Source organism: Bos taurus, chromosome 16 (genome assembly GCF_002263795.3).
Source record: "Bos taurus isolate L1 Dominette 01449 registration number 42190680 breed Hereford chromosome 16, ARS-UCD2.0, whole genome shotgun sequence".
NCBI classification, from domain to species: Eukaryota; Metazoa; Chordata; class Mammalia; order Artiodactyla; family Bovidae; genus Bos; species Bos taurus.
In genome coordinates this window covers 58,134,552-58,151,304 of record NC_037343.1, presented here as the reverse complement: position 1 = coordinate 58,151,304, position 16,753 = coordinate 58,134,552, and the positions used below count along the sequence as shown (strand labels likewise).

At 42.3% G+C, this 16,753-nt stretch overlaps 1 protein-coding gene across 2 annotated transcripts in view; it reads left to right on the top strand.

The window, feature by feature from the left end:
• The window catches only part of ASTN1 (astrotactin 1), a 356,522-nt gene that overhangs the window by 259,578 nt on the left and 80,191 nt on the right, over positions 1-16,753 (top strand). For both annotated transcript variants that reach the window (XM_024976863.2, XM_024976862.2), the window contains 2 exons: positions 3,767-3,871; positions 6,184-6,372. In XM_024976863.2, coding sequence (XP_024832631.1) covers positions 3,767-3,871; positions 6,184-6,372 — 294 coding nt within the window. The remainder of the gene's footprint in view (positions 1-3,766; positions 3,872-6,183; positions 6,373-16,753) is intronic.

Here is a 16,753-nt window from a genome sequence, read left to right as displayed (position 1 = left end):
TGTTTAGGAGATGTATGTGACTCTCTCTGGTGGAGCCTAACTTGCAAGCAAGAACAAAACTTAGGGAAGCTGTCAGTTATTAATCAAGTCTTAATCAAGTCCTGCTGATTTTGGCTTGATTGTTACAGGAGTTACTGTTTGGCTTGCTGAACTTCCAATAGATAGTGGTCTGACTTCCTACAAGTCTGACTTAGAGATGGTAGGCTCGCTTCTTGGGCTGGTTGCTGTAGATTGTCAGAGTTCTAGTTTTCATGTGGCCTGGCTATTGTCCATTTGATTTTCAGTCTCTCAGTTGAGAAAAGAAGAGAGTGTAGAGGCAGACCAAGGAGGTAGAGGAGGCCACATCCATGGGCATATTGGGTGCCATAATCAAGAAATCCTATGTGAAGATTCAGAGCTCTGGGCTGTTTTGGAATTTCTTCAAGTTCATCCAAAGGAAGCAGACTCTTATCTTCAGCGCTTTGGGGATTAAACATCCCCTTGACATTTCAATAAAATAACAGGAGTAGACTAAATTCCTTATTTTCTTTCTTCCTCCCTCCCTTCCTTGTCTCCTTCCTTCTTTCTGTTTTCTTTCCTCCTTATCTTCCTTGCCTGCCCGCTTGCTTTCCTTCTCTTTTCTTCCTTTCCTTCCTTCTTTTCTTCCTTTCCTCCTTTCTTTCACACAGTTCTATTAAGTCATTCTTTTTTCAAGCATATGAACAGAAAAATAATCTCCTTTCTTGAGAAAATAGATATTTTATTTGGAAAAAAAGCCATTCACAAAAGTATCCCAAACAATAATAAAAGAAAAAACTAAAACTCACTGCATTGCAAGGGCACACTGAGAAAGAACCCTATGACTCAGCAAGAAAATACATACTTTAAAATATCCCTTTCTTTTTAACTAATGGAAGTATTATCTGTAAGTGAGCACAGAACATCATTTCCCGAGCATTCACAGTTACATAACTGTTTCCCTGAGTGTGGTGTAGGTAAATGCACTCGGTAGATTGCTGTTTAGCAGTGAAGTAATGGAGTTCAGTTGTTTGGCTCAACGTGGCTGAGTGTGAGACACTGTCACCCCTGCTCACCCCCAACATCCAAGCTTACTTTCTGCTTTCCTCCCTCTGTCAACCTGAACCAAGGCCTGGGAATTTATAACAAAAAATCAGTTAACAAATGTAAGGTTCACCCAGTTAGGGGTAATGATCTGCATGATGCTTCATATTTTCTCCGTGGGCTTTTGTACCTGTAACTTTATTTGTCCTGATAACCTACCTATAAAGTAGCCTGGATGAATTCTATTATCCCCTATTTTTCAGATACAAAAACTGAAAGAAATGAGTTGCCGAGCTCCAAATCACACTGATTGGAATTACAGAATTGAAAAGGAGGCCAGGGGTCAGCTCAGCTCAGCTGCTCACTTTACAGATACAGTGCTGGGAACCACTAGATCCCCTGGCCAGGTCCCACCTCCTGATTCCCTGCCCTTTTGTTTTCCTGCTAGGAAACAATTCCCTTAAAGGGAATGTTTTCTGATATATTGAAAACAATCTTTATTTATCAGGCTTGCTATCTTTTTATTAATAGAGTTTCTGAAATAGCAGCAAGCTGATGAGCTAGCATCACTAGAGAACGTGTGCTTCATAGAACAATTTTACAAAACATGCACATTATAACTCTAAGAAAACATACCTTGGAGGCCTGTGACTGCAGTCTTATACTTGTAAAGTTAGAATTTCCTTTATATGCTTCTCCGATTAACATAAAGGCTAAAAGCCAGAGTATGCAGAAGTAAAACTGGCATCACAAAGCTTAATGCCCTAAAAGAAGAGCATCTGAAAGGAAGCATACTGAAAACCTTTTCTGAGTTTCAAGTAACTTATCTTTGATTACCTGAGATCAAATTTAAGCAATTGATTCAGTAAGCACCTCTCCTGACCTTTTTTCCCATTTTTCTTATCTATAATTATTCCCATATGATTCACACAGAAATGGAAATTTGGCAATTACTTAGCTAATTTGATTGGAGTTGACAAGCAGCTAATTAATCCCGCCCACTCTTCATCCAGTTTAGGTACTAAATTAGTTGATTTAGCTCAAAGGAAGCATGGGTCAAAATGGCAAGATAATTCACTGTGTGTGTGTTATTGCCATTATATTTATGCAGACACACTCACTATCTAAGTTTATCATACCTGTGATCATTATATCTGCATATGTACATATATATATATATACACATACACATATGTATACATTAGGCAGAGAAATGAAGCTAAAATTGACTTTCTAAAGTTAGCAAGGTGATTTCTTTGTTTCCTATGGCCTAATTATTTTGTTTCTGTAGCATTTTACATTTATAGTAATGACTAGAATTCCAGTAGAATGCCACTCTTTCTCCAAGGTGTTCAAGCAAGAACAGCTCATTATAGCATCAATAAGAAGCTATACAGGGTGTATTAATTGAGAATAACCTTGGGTAAGTAACTTGGCTTCTCAGAGCCTCAGTTTTCCCATATTAAAGAGGGACCACACATAAAGTGTCTATGGCATGTCTGGCACATTGATGACATTCAGTAGAAGGCAGTGGTCCCCAGCCTTTTTGGCACCATTTTCATGATTTCATGGAAGACAACTTTTTTACAGAGCTGGGAGGGGAGGTGGGTGAAGGGTTGTTTTCAGGATGATTCAAATGCATTACATTTATTGTGTGCTTTATTTCACAATAAAGTTATTACTATTATTAACTTTAATTATATCAGTTTGATAGTAATTATAATAATATTATCAAACAAATTATGATTATGAAATGATAAAAATAATCATCATATGCTATTGTTATTATATCAGCTCCACTTCAGATCATCAGGTATTAGATCCTGGAGGTTGGGAACCCTTGGTATAGGGCCCATTCCTGCCCCTTACTAACTTACTTATGCTAATACAGTCGCTCCTGGTAAAGACAAAACAGCATTATCAGCTTTAGAGTAATTAAAACCTTAATACTGAACACAAATCAGTTAAATAGGACACAAAAAAATCAATGTTATCAGGAACGTGAGCTGAGTCAATTACTACAGCTATTAAAGAGAGTAAAAACCTGTGTGTTCCAGTAAGCCTAGAGTTTCATATAAGTTTATTAAGGGAGTATTAGAGGAGAAGGGAGAAGGCAATGGCACCCCACTCCAGTACTCTTGCCTGGAAAATCCCATGGACGGAGGAGCCTGGTAGGCTGCAGTCCATGGGGTTCCTAAGAGTCAGACATGACTGAGCGACTTCACTTTCACTTTTCACTTTCATGCCTTGGAGAAGGAAATGGCAACCCACTCCAGTATTCTTGCCTGGAGAATCCCAGGGACAGGGGAGCCTGGTGGGCTGCTGTCTATGGGGTCACACAGAGTCGGACACGACTGAAGTGACTTAGGAGCAGCAGCAGCAGAGGAGAAAGGTTGAGAACCCAGGCCTGGTCTCAGACACACCTGGAACTCTGTCTGGCTCTGTGTAGGTCCCTTATGCAAACACCCTCTCTACGCTTCCATTTCCTCATTTATAAGATACAAACAAGAGCACCCAGCTCATAAGGATCATGTGACTATATACAAAGTGCTCAGCCAAATGCCTGCCACCGAGTAAAGGTTTATAGCTGTTGTTACTATGACTCCAGAGAGTTTCTGCATCCAAACACACTTTCTCATTTTCTCACGATTACACGCCCTAACCAGAAGACTTGGGACTTAGGAATCAACTGCCCGCGCTGAGCCCTCATCTCCTCTGTCCCTAGGGATGGTGAACTTCAGTGAGGTGTCCGGATACCCCGTGCTGCAGCACTGGAAGGTCCGCTCCGTGATGTACCATATCAAGCTCAACCAAGTGGCCGTCTCTCAGGGTGAGCGCAGCTGTGAGCCGTCATCCACCCCCAGGGTGTGGAGTTCCTTCCCCAGGGCACAAACCTTTTATCCATGGTGAAGATGCCGTCCAAAAATGTAGCCACTTCACAAGATCTATAACCTATTCACTCGATTCACCCTTCAGGGCAAATGGCTGGAATGGGATCATTTTCTTAGCATAGATTAAATTGCAAGTTCTATCTTGGATGATAGAAGAGATGGAAAGGGCAGTGTGGGAACCATGGAAGATGAGCACCTACTTTATCATTTTTCCTGGGGTCATACAAAAGCAGACTTTTTATAAATTGACAGAATAAAATTTTCCAAATGCAAAGAGTATACTTTAGAGGTTCTATCTGCTGAAAGAAATACGGGAAAGAGGGCAATAAAGGGGAAGTGGTGAAGAAAAATAGAAAACAACCCACTCCAGTATTCTTGCCTGGGAAGTCCCATGGACAGAGGAGCCCGGTGGGCTACAGTCCACAGGGTCACAAACACTTGGATACAATGTAGTGACTAAACACAGCAAAGATTTCTAAACAGTAAGTAAACAAGATAGGTAGATATAGATTTATCTACTATATATGTGTGTGTGTATACACACACACATACTTATGTCTTTATATCTGTATCTAGTAAGTTAAGAAACAGTGAATTCTAAACTTACTTAGGATAAATTATTCCAAAACAGAACAGTGAGGCATCTTGTGTAAGTATTCTTCAAACCTTAGTGATAAATGCCTTGAATCAAGTTTTTCCTAACATTTGAGCAATCCCACTGTGAAGTTTGCAAAAGAGGAAATATCTAACAAAACGGCCTTAACATGGGCTTGCATCCCTATTTCACCTCAGCCCCATGGACTAGAAGAACGTGACTCCACTCATTGCTCGGGGGCTACAAGAATGTTCCAAACCTGAGCTTTATGCTCCAGAGTCTGGCTTCGCTGTGTTGAGTGGAAGGGGGACTAGAGCTGAATGCTTTTGTTGACACAGGATGACCAGACAGGTGAGAGGACTCAGGGTCGGCAACAGGGAGGCTGAGCTTTAGGGCCAATGAGAGAGAGAGATGGAAGGTCAGGGATAGAGAGAAAGAGCAGTGAGACATATACTTGCTAAAGGTAAAGCTTGATGCGGAGAGAAAGAAGAGGCATTAAGGATATAGAATATCTCCAGAGTACACACAGGGGTTTAGATCTTTTCTATCACCAGAGTTCTTGGCAAGAAGGGATTATTAGTGAAGTAAAATCTGCTGGTGCAGAAAACGCCTAGAATGAGATAAGCTACTCTTCATTCTAGACAAACATGGCAATAGAGACCCTACCCTGAGCACATACTCCTTTGCACTCAGCCCAGATGCTATATGCCTACCAGGGGATAACAGTCGGGTATTTCTGCTGCCACATGCCTTTCGAAGCCACACATGGCATCATGGATGATATGGGTGTCTGCACTTGGGTTCTTAAGCTTCAGCCATGCTCTGCCTTGCCCTGACAGGACACAGGTGTGTCAAAAGGAAGGCTGTACAACATTGGTCAGAGAAGATACTGGGTTTGAAAAATTTGCCATAGATTATCTTGCTGATAAACATAATTCTCTTAAACAGGGAAAGCAAATCCAAGATTTGTCTGGGGAGGCGAGTGAGGCGCCAAACAGGTTCTTTGTTCCATTTGCCATTTCCCAGTCTTTATATACTTTTTTCCTAAATAGATATAAGCAGTGTTTTAGTGACTTTCCTTTTTATTCATCTTCCATTGTCTTTCCATTACCAATGTCTCTGCATGAAGAACAAAATCCTGCAGACTTTTTTGATCCCTACACACAGTTAAAATACATTTTACACTGTGACCTTGTACATACACACACCCCCACATACACACAACAGAAGTTTCATGAAGCCATATTTCATCTTCTGATGGGAAATGTTCTCTGCTGGTATTTGTGTTTCTATTTTAAACTATGCTATTCTCCTTCATTTTTAATGCTATTATTTGAGCTCACTAAGTTGATTTAATGTCATGATTGTGATTTGGAAAAAAAAAAAACTGACTTAAGCAGGTGGGTGGTAGAGATGTGACAATGTTTTACTCAACTTGTACAAAGTTAACAACCAATTGGCTTGAAGAAATATTCTTTTAGGAACTGAAATGTCTGCTTCAGCTACCTGGAAAGACTCACCCGATAGTTCCAGCCAGCTCTCCAGCATCACTTTGGGCCACGTGGCTCTTGCAGATTTGAGGCTGGAGGGCCTGAGAATCCGGGATGCCCATATTGTGAATCCTCACTCTTAATCCTGGGTGATGTTTCTCCGTAGCCCTCAGCAACGCTCTCCACTCCCTGGACGGGGCTACATCTCGTGGGGATTTTGTAGCCTTGTTGGACCAGTTTGGCAACCACTACATCCAGGAAGCTATCTATGGCTTTGAGGAATCCTGCTCTATCTGGTACCCAAACAAGCAGGTCCAGCGGCGACTCTGGCTGGAATATGAAGACATCAGCAAAGGTGAGTGACCTGCTCATTGACAAGTGCTGTGCTTTGTACAAGCCCTGGCTGCCTGCATGCATCTATGGGACCAAATGCAGGGAGTCTGGAGGTGAAGGTTTAATTCTCCTCAATGCTGTTTTCTATCCTTTGAATTGTCAAGGTTTGGTTACTAAAGCTAAATATCAAAACAGAGGAATTTGGGCAAACTTTAGATACAGCACAGAGTCAAAGCTGTCTGGTCACTGAACTGGTTAACGCAGAGAAAGTAATCTAAAGGTTTTTACCAGCCACCACTCATCCCGCTACCACAGCACAGGCAATGTATTAGATCGTTCTTCTGCAGTAGGGGGGAAAGAACAGCCTTGCAGCCTCCCTGTCACTTCCTGCCCCCAGCAATCCCATCGTGCGCTGGCTGGCAACCCCTTCCAGTAACTAACTGCATAGCAAACCCCTTCTCACTCCATCCTGCCCTGTGTTTAGGAGCATTTTTTCCTGCTGCTCTGTGCTATGAGGAAATCTCCTTTGCCCCGGGTGTTTATATAGCTGTGGATAACAGTCTCACAAATGTCCAGTGTTTGATGGCAAGTTAGTATTCAGTCCAAGTATGTATAAGGAACTGGAATTTCTCAAACCTTTTGAATTCACCTTCTAGTGGAGGAGGAGTACTGGCTGGTAAATTTGTATTCTGACTGAGCAAGACTTGGTTTAGAATTGCCATTCATGGAATTTCTTCATCTGAGCTTATCCTCACGGCATTCTGATGAGGCCAAATTATGGAGGTGTGAGTTGTTAAAGGGCAAGTGATGAAATGAGCACAATGAAAACTCAAGAAGTAGGTCAAGCTAAGATTTGATGACCGAGCTTCTCTCTGAGACTAGGGACCCTCTGCTGTCAGCAGGGCTGCAGTGGGGAAAATGTGCTCCCATGGTTTAGATGCTCTTGGTTCTCTGAGCTCCACACAGATTTCTGTTTTGTCTTGCTTAAGAGGTAGTAGAGGCACGAGAGCCTCTCCTTCCACTGGACACTTTCTTCCAAAAGAGGCAAGAGGCTTGTGCCTGGGCTGCAGACTTCCTCTCCTGTCCCCCACCAGGTCCTGATTCCTGTAAGCTCAAAGACACAACCACAGACTTCTTGTCTCCGTTCAAATGTCAACATCTTAAAATTATTCTGATTCCAGTTTGCCAAGAAAGGAGTATAATGTAAGCACATTTCGATAAGACCAGTTCCAGCTGGCAAAACTTTCTTATGTTTCCACGCCAGAGCCTCCTGATTGAACCAAAGGGCTAAACCCTCCTCCATTTCTGTTTGCCAGGGGTTCAAGGATTGCCAGGCTCTGGGACTGTTGGGAGAGGCAAGTCTGACCTTCCTCAGAACTCCTGGTTCTGCCCTTGCATCTCTCCTGAGCATTGTAATGTCCTCACTAAGCCCAAGAGGAACATTTGTCCGGCCTTGGCATTATGCCCTTATCCCTCTTGATCTCAAGCCATTCTTGCACACAGGAGCTGGTTTTGTCACAGTCCAACTGTTGGCTTTATTTTCCCATAAATATGATGTATATCAGCCCTTGCGTGTTATAGATATTAAAATCCATTCAACCACTTTAGTATGTCTATTTTGATCTGTTGTAGTTGTCCACATATACCTACCCCCCAGCTGACCCCTAAATCTGACCTCTGTGTCACCCACTTTGCGTCTCTTATCCTTGGGTCTGATTCTTACACTAAAATATATTTTTCTCTCTAGGCACTAATTTCTTTTTATTCCAAAAGCGTGAAGCCTGCTACTGATTAAGAATTATAAGTACATAAGACAAAGGAAGATTTTCTTCTGCTTTTCTGCACTCTGGGGACTGTTGTTCCAAAATGGAATTTATACACCAGTGGTGACAAGTGTTCTGAGAGGACTATACCTGCCATGACATAAAAGTGACACCTTTTTAGACTCGAGTCCTTTGATTATAGGTTCTTACCTGCTCTAACTTTAAAACTTTCCAGTGAAAAGGGGTTTTCTGTTCTTTGCTTTTGTACCTATGATTAGGTACCTAAAATTGCTTATGGATTGAATAGGAAAGGAGATTTGTCAGGGGTGAAATGAAGTGGAAAGATCATAGGACTAGGGGTTGGGAGTCTAGAATCAGCCAGGCAACTTTGTTTATTCAATTAACTATCAGCACCTTCCCTGTAAAGCTCTCATGGTGCCTTCCAGCTCTGACACTTTATGGATCCTCGGAGTCTCCCTTCATGTGAGAGGTTTTCTCAGGTCAGGCATATGAGTTAAAGACTTTCCTTCTCTTTCTTTAAATCACTATGCAGCTTCTCAAGGGTGGGTTCTATGCCTTATTCAACTTTAAAATCCCAGGGTCCAGCACAGAGCTGGGCACAGGACAATCCCTCAACAAGCGTTGGTTGTTGCTGCTGCTGCTGTTGGTGGGGGGAGTGGTGGTAAAGGCCCTTCTCATGTGATGACCTCCTATGTGGGTTTTATCACAGACACAGGAAATGGTTTAGGTATGCCTGCCTGATGAGAATAAAAGGTGGATATGAAATCTTTTTGATGTGGACCTGTTTTAAAGTCTTTATTAAATGTATCACGATATTGCTTCTGTTTTATGTTTTGGTACTTTGGTGACAAGGCATGTGGATTCTTAGCTCCCCGACCAGGGACTGAGCCCATTAGAAGGTGAAGTCTCAACCACTGGACCACGAGGGATGTCCTTAGAGATGGATATTTTTGACCAGATCTTCAAAGGGCAGCCTTTGTTTCAGTGGACACTTACGTGTCATACAAGCACTATATGGTTTGGTCAGACCAATATTTAGGACCACTTGTCTTCAGATAGGGCTTCCCTGTGGCTCAGTGGTAGAGAATCCGCTTGCAATAGAGACCCAGCTTTGATCCCTGGGTCATGGAAGATCCCCTGGAGAAGGGAATGGCAACCCACTCCAATATTCTTGCCTGGAGAATCCCATGGATGGAGGAGACTGGTGGGCTACAGTTCATGGGGTCTCAAAGAGTCAGACATAACTGAACTAACACTTCGACTGTCTTCAGACAAGTCTGACTGGAACTCCAGTCAGAAAAGATACTTCCCATTTCTCATTGTCTAAGATTAGTCTCTCTTCTTTTTTAACAGAGCATATAAAGACTATCTGAATTGAAATTTTCCAACCTTGATCTCTCCACTTCTACACTCACTTCCATCTTCTTCCTTATCCTTTGCCCTCGTGCCTCAGGAACTGTAGTGAGTTCTTCCTTTTCAGCTGAGTCTCTCCCCCTGTGCCCTTGCTTCCTTCCCTCTCTGCCTCCTCTTAGTCCTCACTCATTGGTCTCCTCCTTTTCCATCTCTACAGCCTCTTCAGCCTGAGTTTCTACTTTCAAAAAAATGAAATTTTTATAAATATGCAACTTTTTTATCACTGTTTCCTTTCAACACGTGCTGTGCTAAGTCACTTCAGTCATGTTCAACTCTGTGCCACTCTGGACTGTAGCCTGCCAGACTCCTCTGTCCATGGGATTCTCCAGGCAGGAATACTGGAGTGTGTTGCCATGCCCTCCTCCAGGGGATCTTCCCCACTCAGGGATCGAACCTGGGTCTCTTACATCTCCTACATTGGCAGACAGGTTCTTTACCACTAGCTCCAGAACACATCACAATCAAATTTCTTAAGTAAGTCGTTTGTACATCTTTTCTCTACTTCCTCAACTTCTTTTCACTCTTCAGATAATTTCTTCCAACCCTGTTACGCTACAGAAATAACTCTGGAGAAGGAAACTAAGGACTTTCTAAGCAGAGTTTCTGTTTTCTATTCTATAGAAAACTAAACCAAATTATCATTTTAGTTTAGTTTAAAACTGAACTATCATTTTATCTTATCTCGGCAGAAGAATTTGTTCCTGTTGGCCAAGTCTGCCTTTTTGTAAATTCTCTCCTTTGGTGTTCCTGATGGTATTCTGTTCAGATTCTCTTTATTAATCTTGGGCCTTCATTTCTCATTCTTTTTTGCCCTCGCTCCTCTAAAGAAATCACTTAAGTTTTGGTCATTTTTCAGGATTTCATCCTTAATGTTCATCTCATCTTCACTGATGCTGGGTGATTCTCTTCTGTATCTACCTCAACCCATATCTCAAATCCTTCCTTTCTCCCTGAAAGTAAAAAACCCATTTGTCTGTGAGTGTTTACCATTTCTACCTGGATATTCCGTGATCATCTCTTTTCTCTGTATTTGTGAACCACATTGATTCGTGAACCACATAGTTGATTCGTGAACCAGATTGATGGGCCAAAATATAAAGTGAGGAGCCCTTCTTTATATTCTCCTCCCCCCTCCACGTTCAACCATTTACAAAGTTTTATTTTTTTTAGCACCTAAATAGTTCTTTAACAGGTGTCTTCTCCTATCCATTTCTCAAAATTGCATCTCTTTATGGTATCAGCTCATAGGAAATATTGAAGTAGCATCCTCATGTGCCTCTTTTTGTTCAGTTTCATGCCTGTGTAGTCCATTCTACATTTCACCATCTGTTATCTTTTTTAAAATGCCCCTTAATGCCTGGACTCTTCAGCTTGAAGCCTTTCACTAATGCCTTACATCATGAACCTGGCTTCACTCCCTGTCTTAGTTTCCTATGGCTGCTGTAACAAATTACTATGAACTTGATGGCTTAAAACATCATACATTTATTCCCGAAAGTTCTGGGACCAGAGGTCCAAAATCAGTTTCAGTGGACTAAGCTCAAGGTATCAGTGAGGCCAGCTTCTGAAAGTTCTAGGGGAAAACCGCCCCCTTGCCTTTTTTGCCCTTTCCAGCTTGTAGTGGCTACCTGTATTCCTTGGTTGAGTCTCCTTCCTCCATCTTCAAAGGGCATCACTCCAGTCCCTGAGTGACATGGTCTTCTCTCTAACTCCTCCTGCCTTCTCTTATAAGGAGCTTTTTGATTACGTTGGACCCAACCAGATAATGCAGGATACTCTCCCCATCTCAAGACTCGTCATTTAAGCATATCTGCACAATCTCTTTTGCCAATCACGCAGAAAGTGAAGAGGAACTAAAAAGCCTCTTGATGAAAGTGAAAGTGGAGAGTGAAAAAGAGTGAAAAGTTAAGCTCAACATTCAGAAAACGAAGATCATGGCATCTGGTCCCACCACTTCATGGGAAATAGATGGGGAAACAGTGGAAACAGTGTCAGACTTTATTTTTCTGGGCTCCAAAATCACTACAGATGGTGACTGCAGCCATGAAATTAAAAGACGCTTACTCCTTGGAAGGAAAGTTATGACCAACCTAGATAGCATATTCAAAAGCACAGACATTACTTTGCCAACAAAGGTCCGTCTAATCAAGGCTATGGTTTTTCCTGTGGTCATGTATGGATGTGACAGTTGGACTGTAAAGAAGGCTGAGCACCGAAGACTTGATGCTTTTGAACTGTGGTGTTGGAGAAGACTCTTGAGAGTCCCTTGGACTGCAAGGAGATCCAACCAGTCCATTCTGAAGGAGATCAGCCCTGGGATTTCTTTGGAAGGAATGATGCTGAAGCTGAAACTCCAGTATTTTGGCCACCTCATGCGAAGAGTTTACTCATTGGAAAAGACTCTGATGCTGGGAGGGATTGGGGGCAGGAGGAGAAGGGTACGACAGAGGATGAGATGGCTGGATGGCATCATTGACTCCATGGACGTGGGTCTGGGTGAACTCTGGGAGTTGGTGATGGACAGGGAGGCCTGGCGTGCTGCGATTCATGGGGTCGCAAAGAGTCGGACACGACTGAGCGACTGATCTGATCTGGTAACATTCATAGGTTCTAGAAATTAGGACCAGGGCATCTTTGGGAGCAAACATTTAGCCTCCCATCCCCTCTGCCCTCTCTAGCTATTGTGTCACTGACCATTCCCTACCTCGAGCAGTCCTCCTCTCTGATGACACAAGATTACTTGCATCAATCCAAAAATGGTTGCATTTGATTCTATACAGTTTTAGGCTTTGAGGCTCCCTTCTTGCCTCAGTCTGAGGCCACAGGTATGTGCTCTAAAGTTTCTACAACTACTTTTCTCACTCAGAAATTTTTTCTTGGGCCCCTCTCTTGCCTCCTCCCTTGAAACTCTTTTTTCTAGTGTCTGTTCCTTTGTCTCATTTCTGGGTGGATCTTTTGCTCTGCTTAGGCCCTTAGGATCTACAGGTTTGTCTTCCTAGTTATGATTTCTGTCTCTCACTTGTGTCTTTTAATCACAGACGTCAGCTCCATAAATTGCCATCTGCAATTAAATGATACCCTGACCCAATGTCAGGCCCAAACTCTGGGTCCAGGGTCAAGATTCCCACTGGTTTGGAAGAGGGCATTGAGCTGTTCCACGCTGTTGAGCCTACCCAACCTTGTCTCCTATCTACCTACATTCTATCACCTCCTTCCTGCTCTTCAAGAGCCAGTTCTAACGTCACCACTTTCACCAAGTCTTCCATGATGCTGTAGTCAGAATCTTTGCTTCCTGTTTTATGCTCTTAGAGCTCCTTATCTATATCCTTTAGCAGTGCTCTTCACATGTCCCTGTATTGTCATTTCCCTGTATGACTGTCTCCTGTGATAATAGACTTGAAAGCATGTACCATATTTCCCTGACTTATGTAATTTAAAAAGTTTATTTAAAAAATGCAAAATGTATAAAACAGAATAAAGTGAAAAATAAATCTTCTTCTCACTCTTATTTCCCAGTAATCTAGTTCCATTCCCCAGAGGCAACCAGGAAACCATTACTACAGTTTACTATCTATCTGTCCAGAGATGCTCTATTCCTAACCATTTGGAAGTGAACAAAGCATGTTGCAGAAAAATAGATATATTAGGGTCTTGTCTGTTTCAAAAATGCTGTATATAAAAATATGCATATACCCATCTATATAAATATAATCTTTAGCCTCTCTCTCAGGGCCTTCCCTGGTGGCTCAGCAGTAAAGAATCCTTCTGCAATGTAGGAGGCTCAGGAGATGTGGGTTTGTGCCTGGGTAGGGAAGACCCCTGGAAGAGGGCATGGCAACCCACTCCAGTGTTCTTGCCTGGAGAATCCAATGGACAGAGGAGCCTGGTGGGCTACAGCCCCAAGGGTTGCAAAGAGTCAGACACTATTGAAGTGACTGAGCCACACACACACACATACATTCTCTCTCGTACCACATATGTATATTTCTGTGTGTGTGTGTGTGTGTATACACACAAATTATTTGTTTATTTCAAGATTAGGGATATGGTATAGGGTAGGGGCTTTTATTTTTGTACTAAAAGCTTCTTTTGCTTTTCCCACAATAAGCATGGGCCACTTTTCAATAAATCTTTTTTAACACATTAAAAATATATTCTGAAAAGTTTTCTATTATCTCGAGTAAAGATTTAGAAAGTTAACTGGAAAAAGAAGAAAACACACGTTGTATTTACAAAGAGCTGAACCCTAGATAGAAATCTGGGAGAAAGTGCAAAACAATAGATCATTTCTTATTAATCTTTGAGTCTTCACCCCTGACACAGTGCCTGGAGTATAATTAGCATCACTATTGTCAAACGAGTAAATCCTTTATTCTGTTCTTACTTCAGAAGAAACCAGTAAAAAGAGCCATAGATCTGTAGATTTCAGAAAAGTGACCAAAAAATAACTTCCACAGGCTTAATTTTAATCCTTAGCCTGACACATTAAGCTCAATATATTTTCTTTCTCTCTTTCTTCTTTCTTTTTCTTTTTTGGTACTCCATTTGGGAGTGGATTTCCTTGGGTCTTTCTTTTCTTTCCCAGTGGCACTTTCATTGGTACATTAGATCTGACCTTTGTCATAGCTCTTCCTTGCCATTGCTTTTGGGGCATATCCGTGGGGTTATCTGGGTGACAATTGGTGATAAGTAAGCTCTTCCTGGCAGCCCACTTCAATATTCTTGCCTGGAGAATCCCAGGGGCAGGGGAGCCTGGTGGGCTGCCATCTATGGGGTTGCACACGACTGAAGTGACTTAGCAAGCTCTTCCTTTCAGCTGTACCTTCTAGTCCATAATCTACTAGGGGTTAGGCAATGGTCAGTGGGTAGGGGCATTGATTGTTTGGTTTCCAGCCGGTTACTTCCTTTCCATGGTGAAAGCCAAGAAGAATCTTCCTCTTCTTCCAAGACGCAAGCTGAGAGTTTTTCCCTTAAGGGGACTCTCTAGCTCTGAGAGGTCTTAGGTTAGAATCAAAGAAAGAAGTAAACCACCTGAATGACATTATATTTCTACCACACAGAATGCCACCTTTCCCAATTTTCATCAATTAGTTTTTGGGTGGATAGAAGCCAAGAAAGACTCAATTGGTTCATCTTCCTAAGACAGTGAACAGATTTCGGCCATAGCTGAAGCAAAAACAATAGCTGAATCAGTCATCAGCATCTGATCCAGTCTGTGAGACTTGGTCAGCAGAGACATAGTCTGGTGTATATGATGCTGGTGTGGTCCATAGGCTAACAGGCATAACTGTGCTACATGGCACAAAACCCTGTTACATTAAAAGCAGAACATAGAAAGCCAGTGAAGAATAATAACTTACGTCTGTGTAATACTTTATGTGTTACAACCCCAGGGTTGCAAACCAGCTGCAAAGGCTCTTTTTATGTACATTTACAATGACAAAGTTAGCACTCAAATGGCAAAGTGATTATAGCATATAGCTATTTTCTTTCAATGATTAATTAATTCATTCAACAAACGTTTGCTGAGGGCCTGCTACATGCAAAACCCTGTAGTGAGCAGAGAGGGGGTTTAGAGGAAACAGCTGTTCTATGGCATTCCCAGGCAGACAGGCCTGATGAAGGTGCTACTGATGCTGAGCCGGGTGGTGTATTAAACAGCAGCTTCCAGGAGGATCTAAGCTTTTTGAAACATATGTGAGTGGATTTAATTTGAGTCTTCAAGTCCCCAGGCTCTGGTGCAGAGTCCGGAGTAAACTGGATCTGTAGGTTGAGGGAAGAAGTTATCAAAATAATATTACCAAACAGCCTGTTACGTAGCTTTTCTCATTTAATCCTCAAACGTGTGCTCAGTCACTTAGTCATGTCTGAGTCTTTTGTGACCTTGTGGGTTGTAGCTCACCAGGCTCCTCTGTCCATGAAATTCTCCAAGCAATAATACTAGAATGGAAAAAAAAAAAAAAAAAAAACTAGAACAGGTTGCCATTTCCTCCTCCAGGGGATCTTCCTGAACCAAGGACTGAATTCAAGTCTTCTGAGTCTCCTGCATTCGTAGGTGGCGTCTTTATCACTGTGCCACCTGGGAAGCCCTCCAGACAACACATCACTTAAGTCTTACCTTCCCTATTTATAGATAAGAAAGTAAAGCCACAGAGAACTTAAGTAACTTGCGTGTGGTCACCAAAGCAGTAAGTGACTGAGTGAAGACAAGAAGAATGCCTTCACCTACCAAGATACGTTGCAAATGGCGGCATGCTACTTTGCCTGCCCGTGGCACAAGAAGAGATGAAGGTGGGAAGGTTAGTGGGCAAAATGGAAGTGAGATCAAGATGGAACTAAAGCCGAGTCACTGGTCTAAAGTCACCACCACAGGGCCAGATGTCAACCGTGGTTACACTTCATGATGGACCTACTGCCTTTCACCTTGAGTTTTCTGAATGTTGGGTTGTTGGTGTTGATTTTTTGGGTGTGGGGGGAGGAGTGGTGGCCCACGATCAACGGTGACAACCCAGATTCTGGAGGAGTGTTTGTTTTCCTGTGCGGCAGTGCTTCTCAAAATTTAATATGCCTGTGTATCACCTGGGATCTTCTTGAAATGGCGATTCTGATTCAGTAAGTCTGGGTGGAGCCTGAGATTCTGCATGTCTAACAAGCTCCTAGATGACACCAAACAGCAAAGCTAGATTCTCTCCTCAGAGACCAACAGGGTGTGGGTTCCTTCATCATCCTGCTTATCCTACCTGGCGCAGGAACCTCAACACAGGAGCCACGGCATGGTGGACTCAAGGGCTGTGTCCTGGTGTCATCTCTGCAGAGGACAGTCTGTCGCAGAGAGGAGGACAAACCTGAATGGTTTTCATTTTGGACCAGGACTTTTCTCCTTAAAGCCATTGATTATTAGGCTTCTGTGCAGAATTGAACAGTCTTAAGCCTATGGGCACTGAAAGGAATTGGAAACATGCCAACAATTAGGATTAAATGAGATACGCTTTTTTTAAAAATCATTTAGTACTGTAGACAACACTATCCTCATCGTACTATCTCAAGGATTCTATTTTTTTTAAAATAGTGTTTGAGTCCCCCACTTGTTTTCCTCTCAAAATAAAAATTTATTAGAGTTCCATATTTTAACCTGGCTAGTATTTAATTGATGGGATGACAATTCTGTTGGCAATATCGAACTTCTTTCATATAATGATGAGCCTG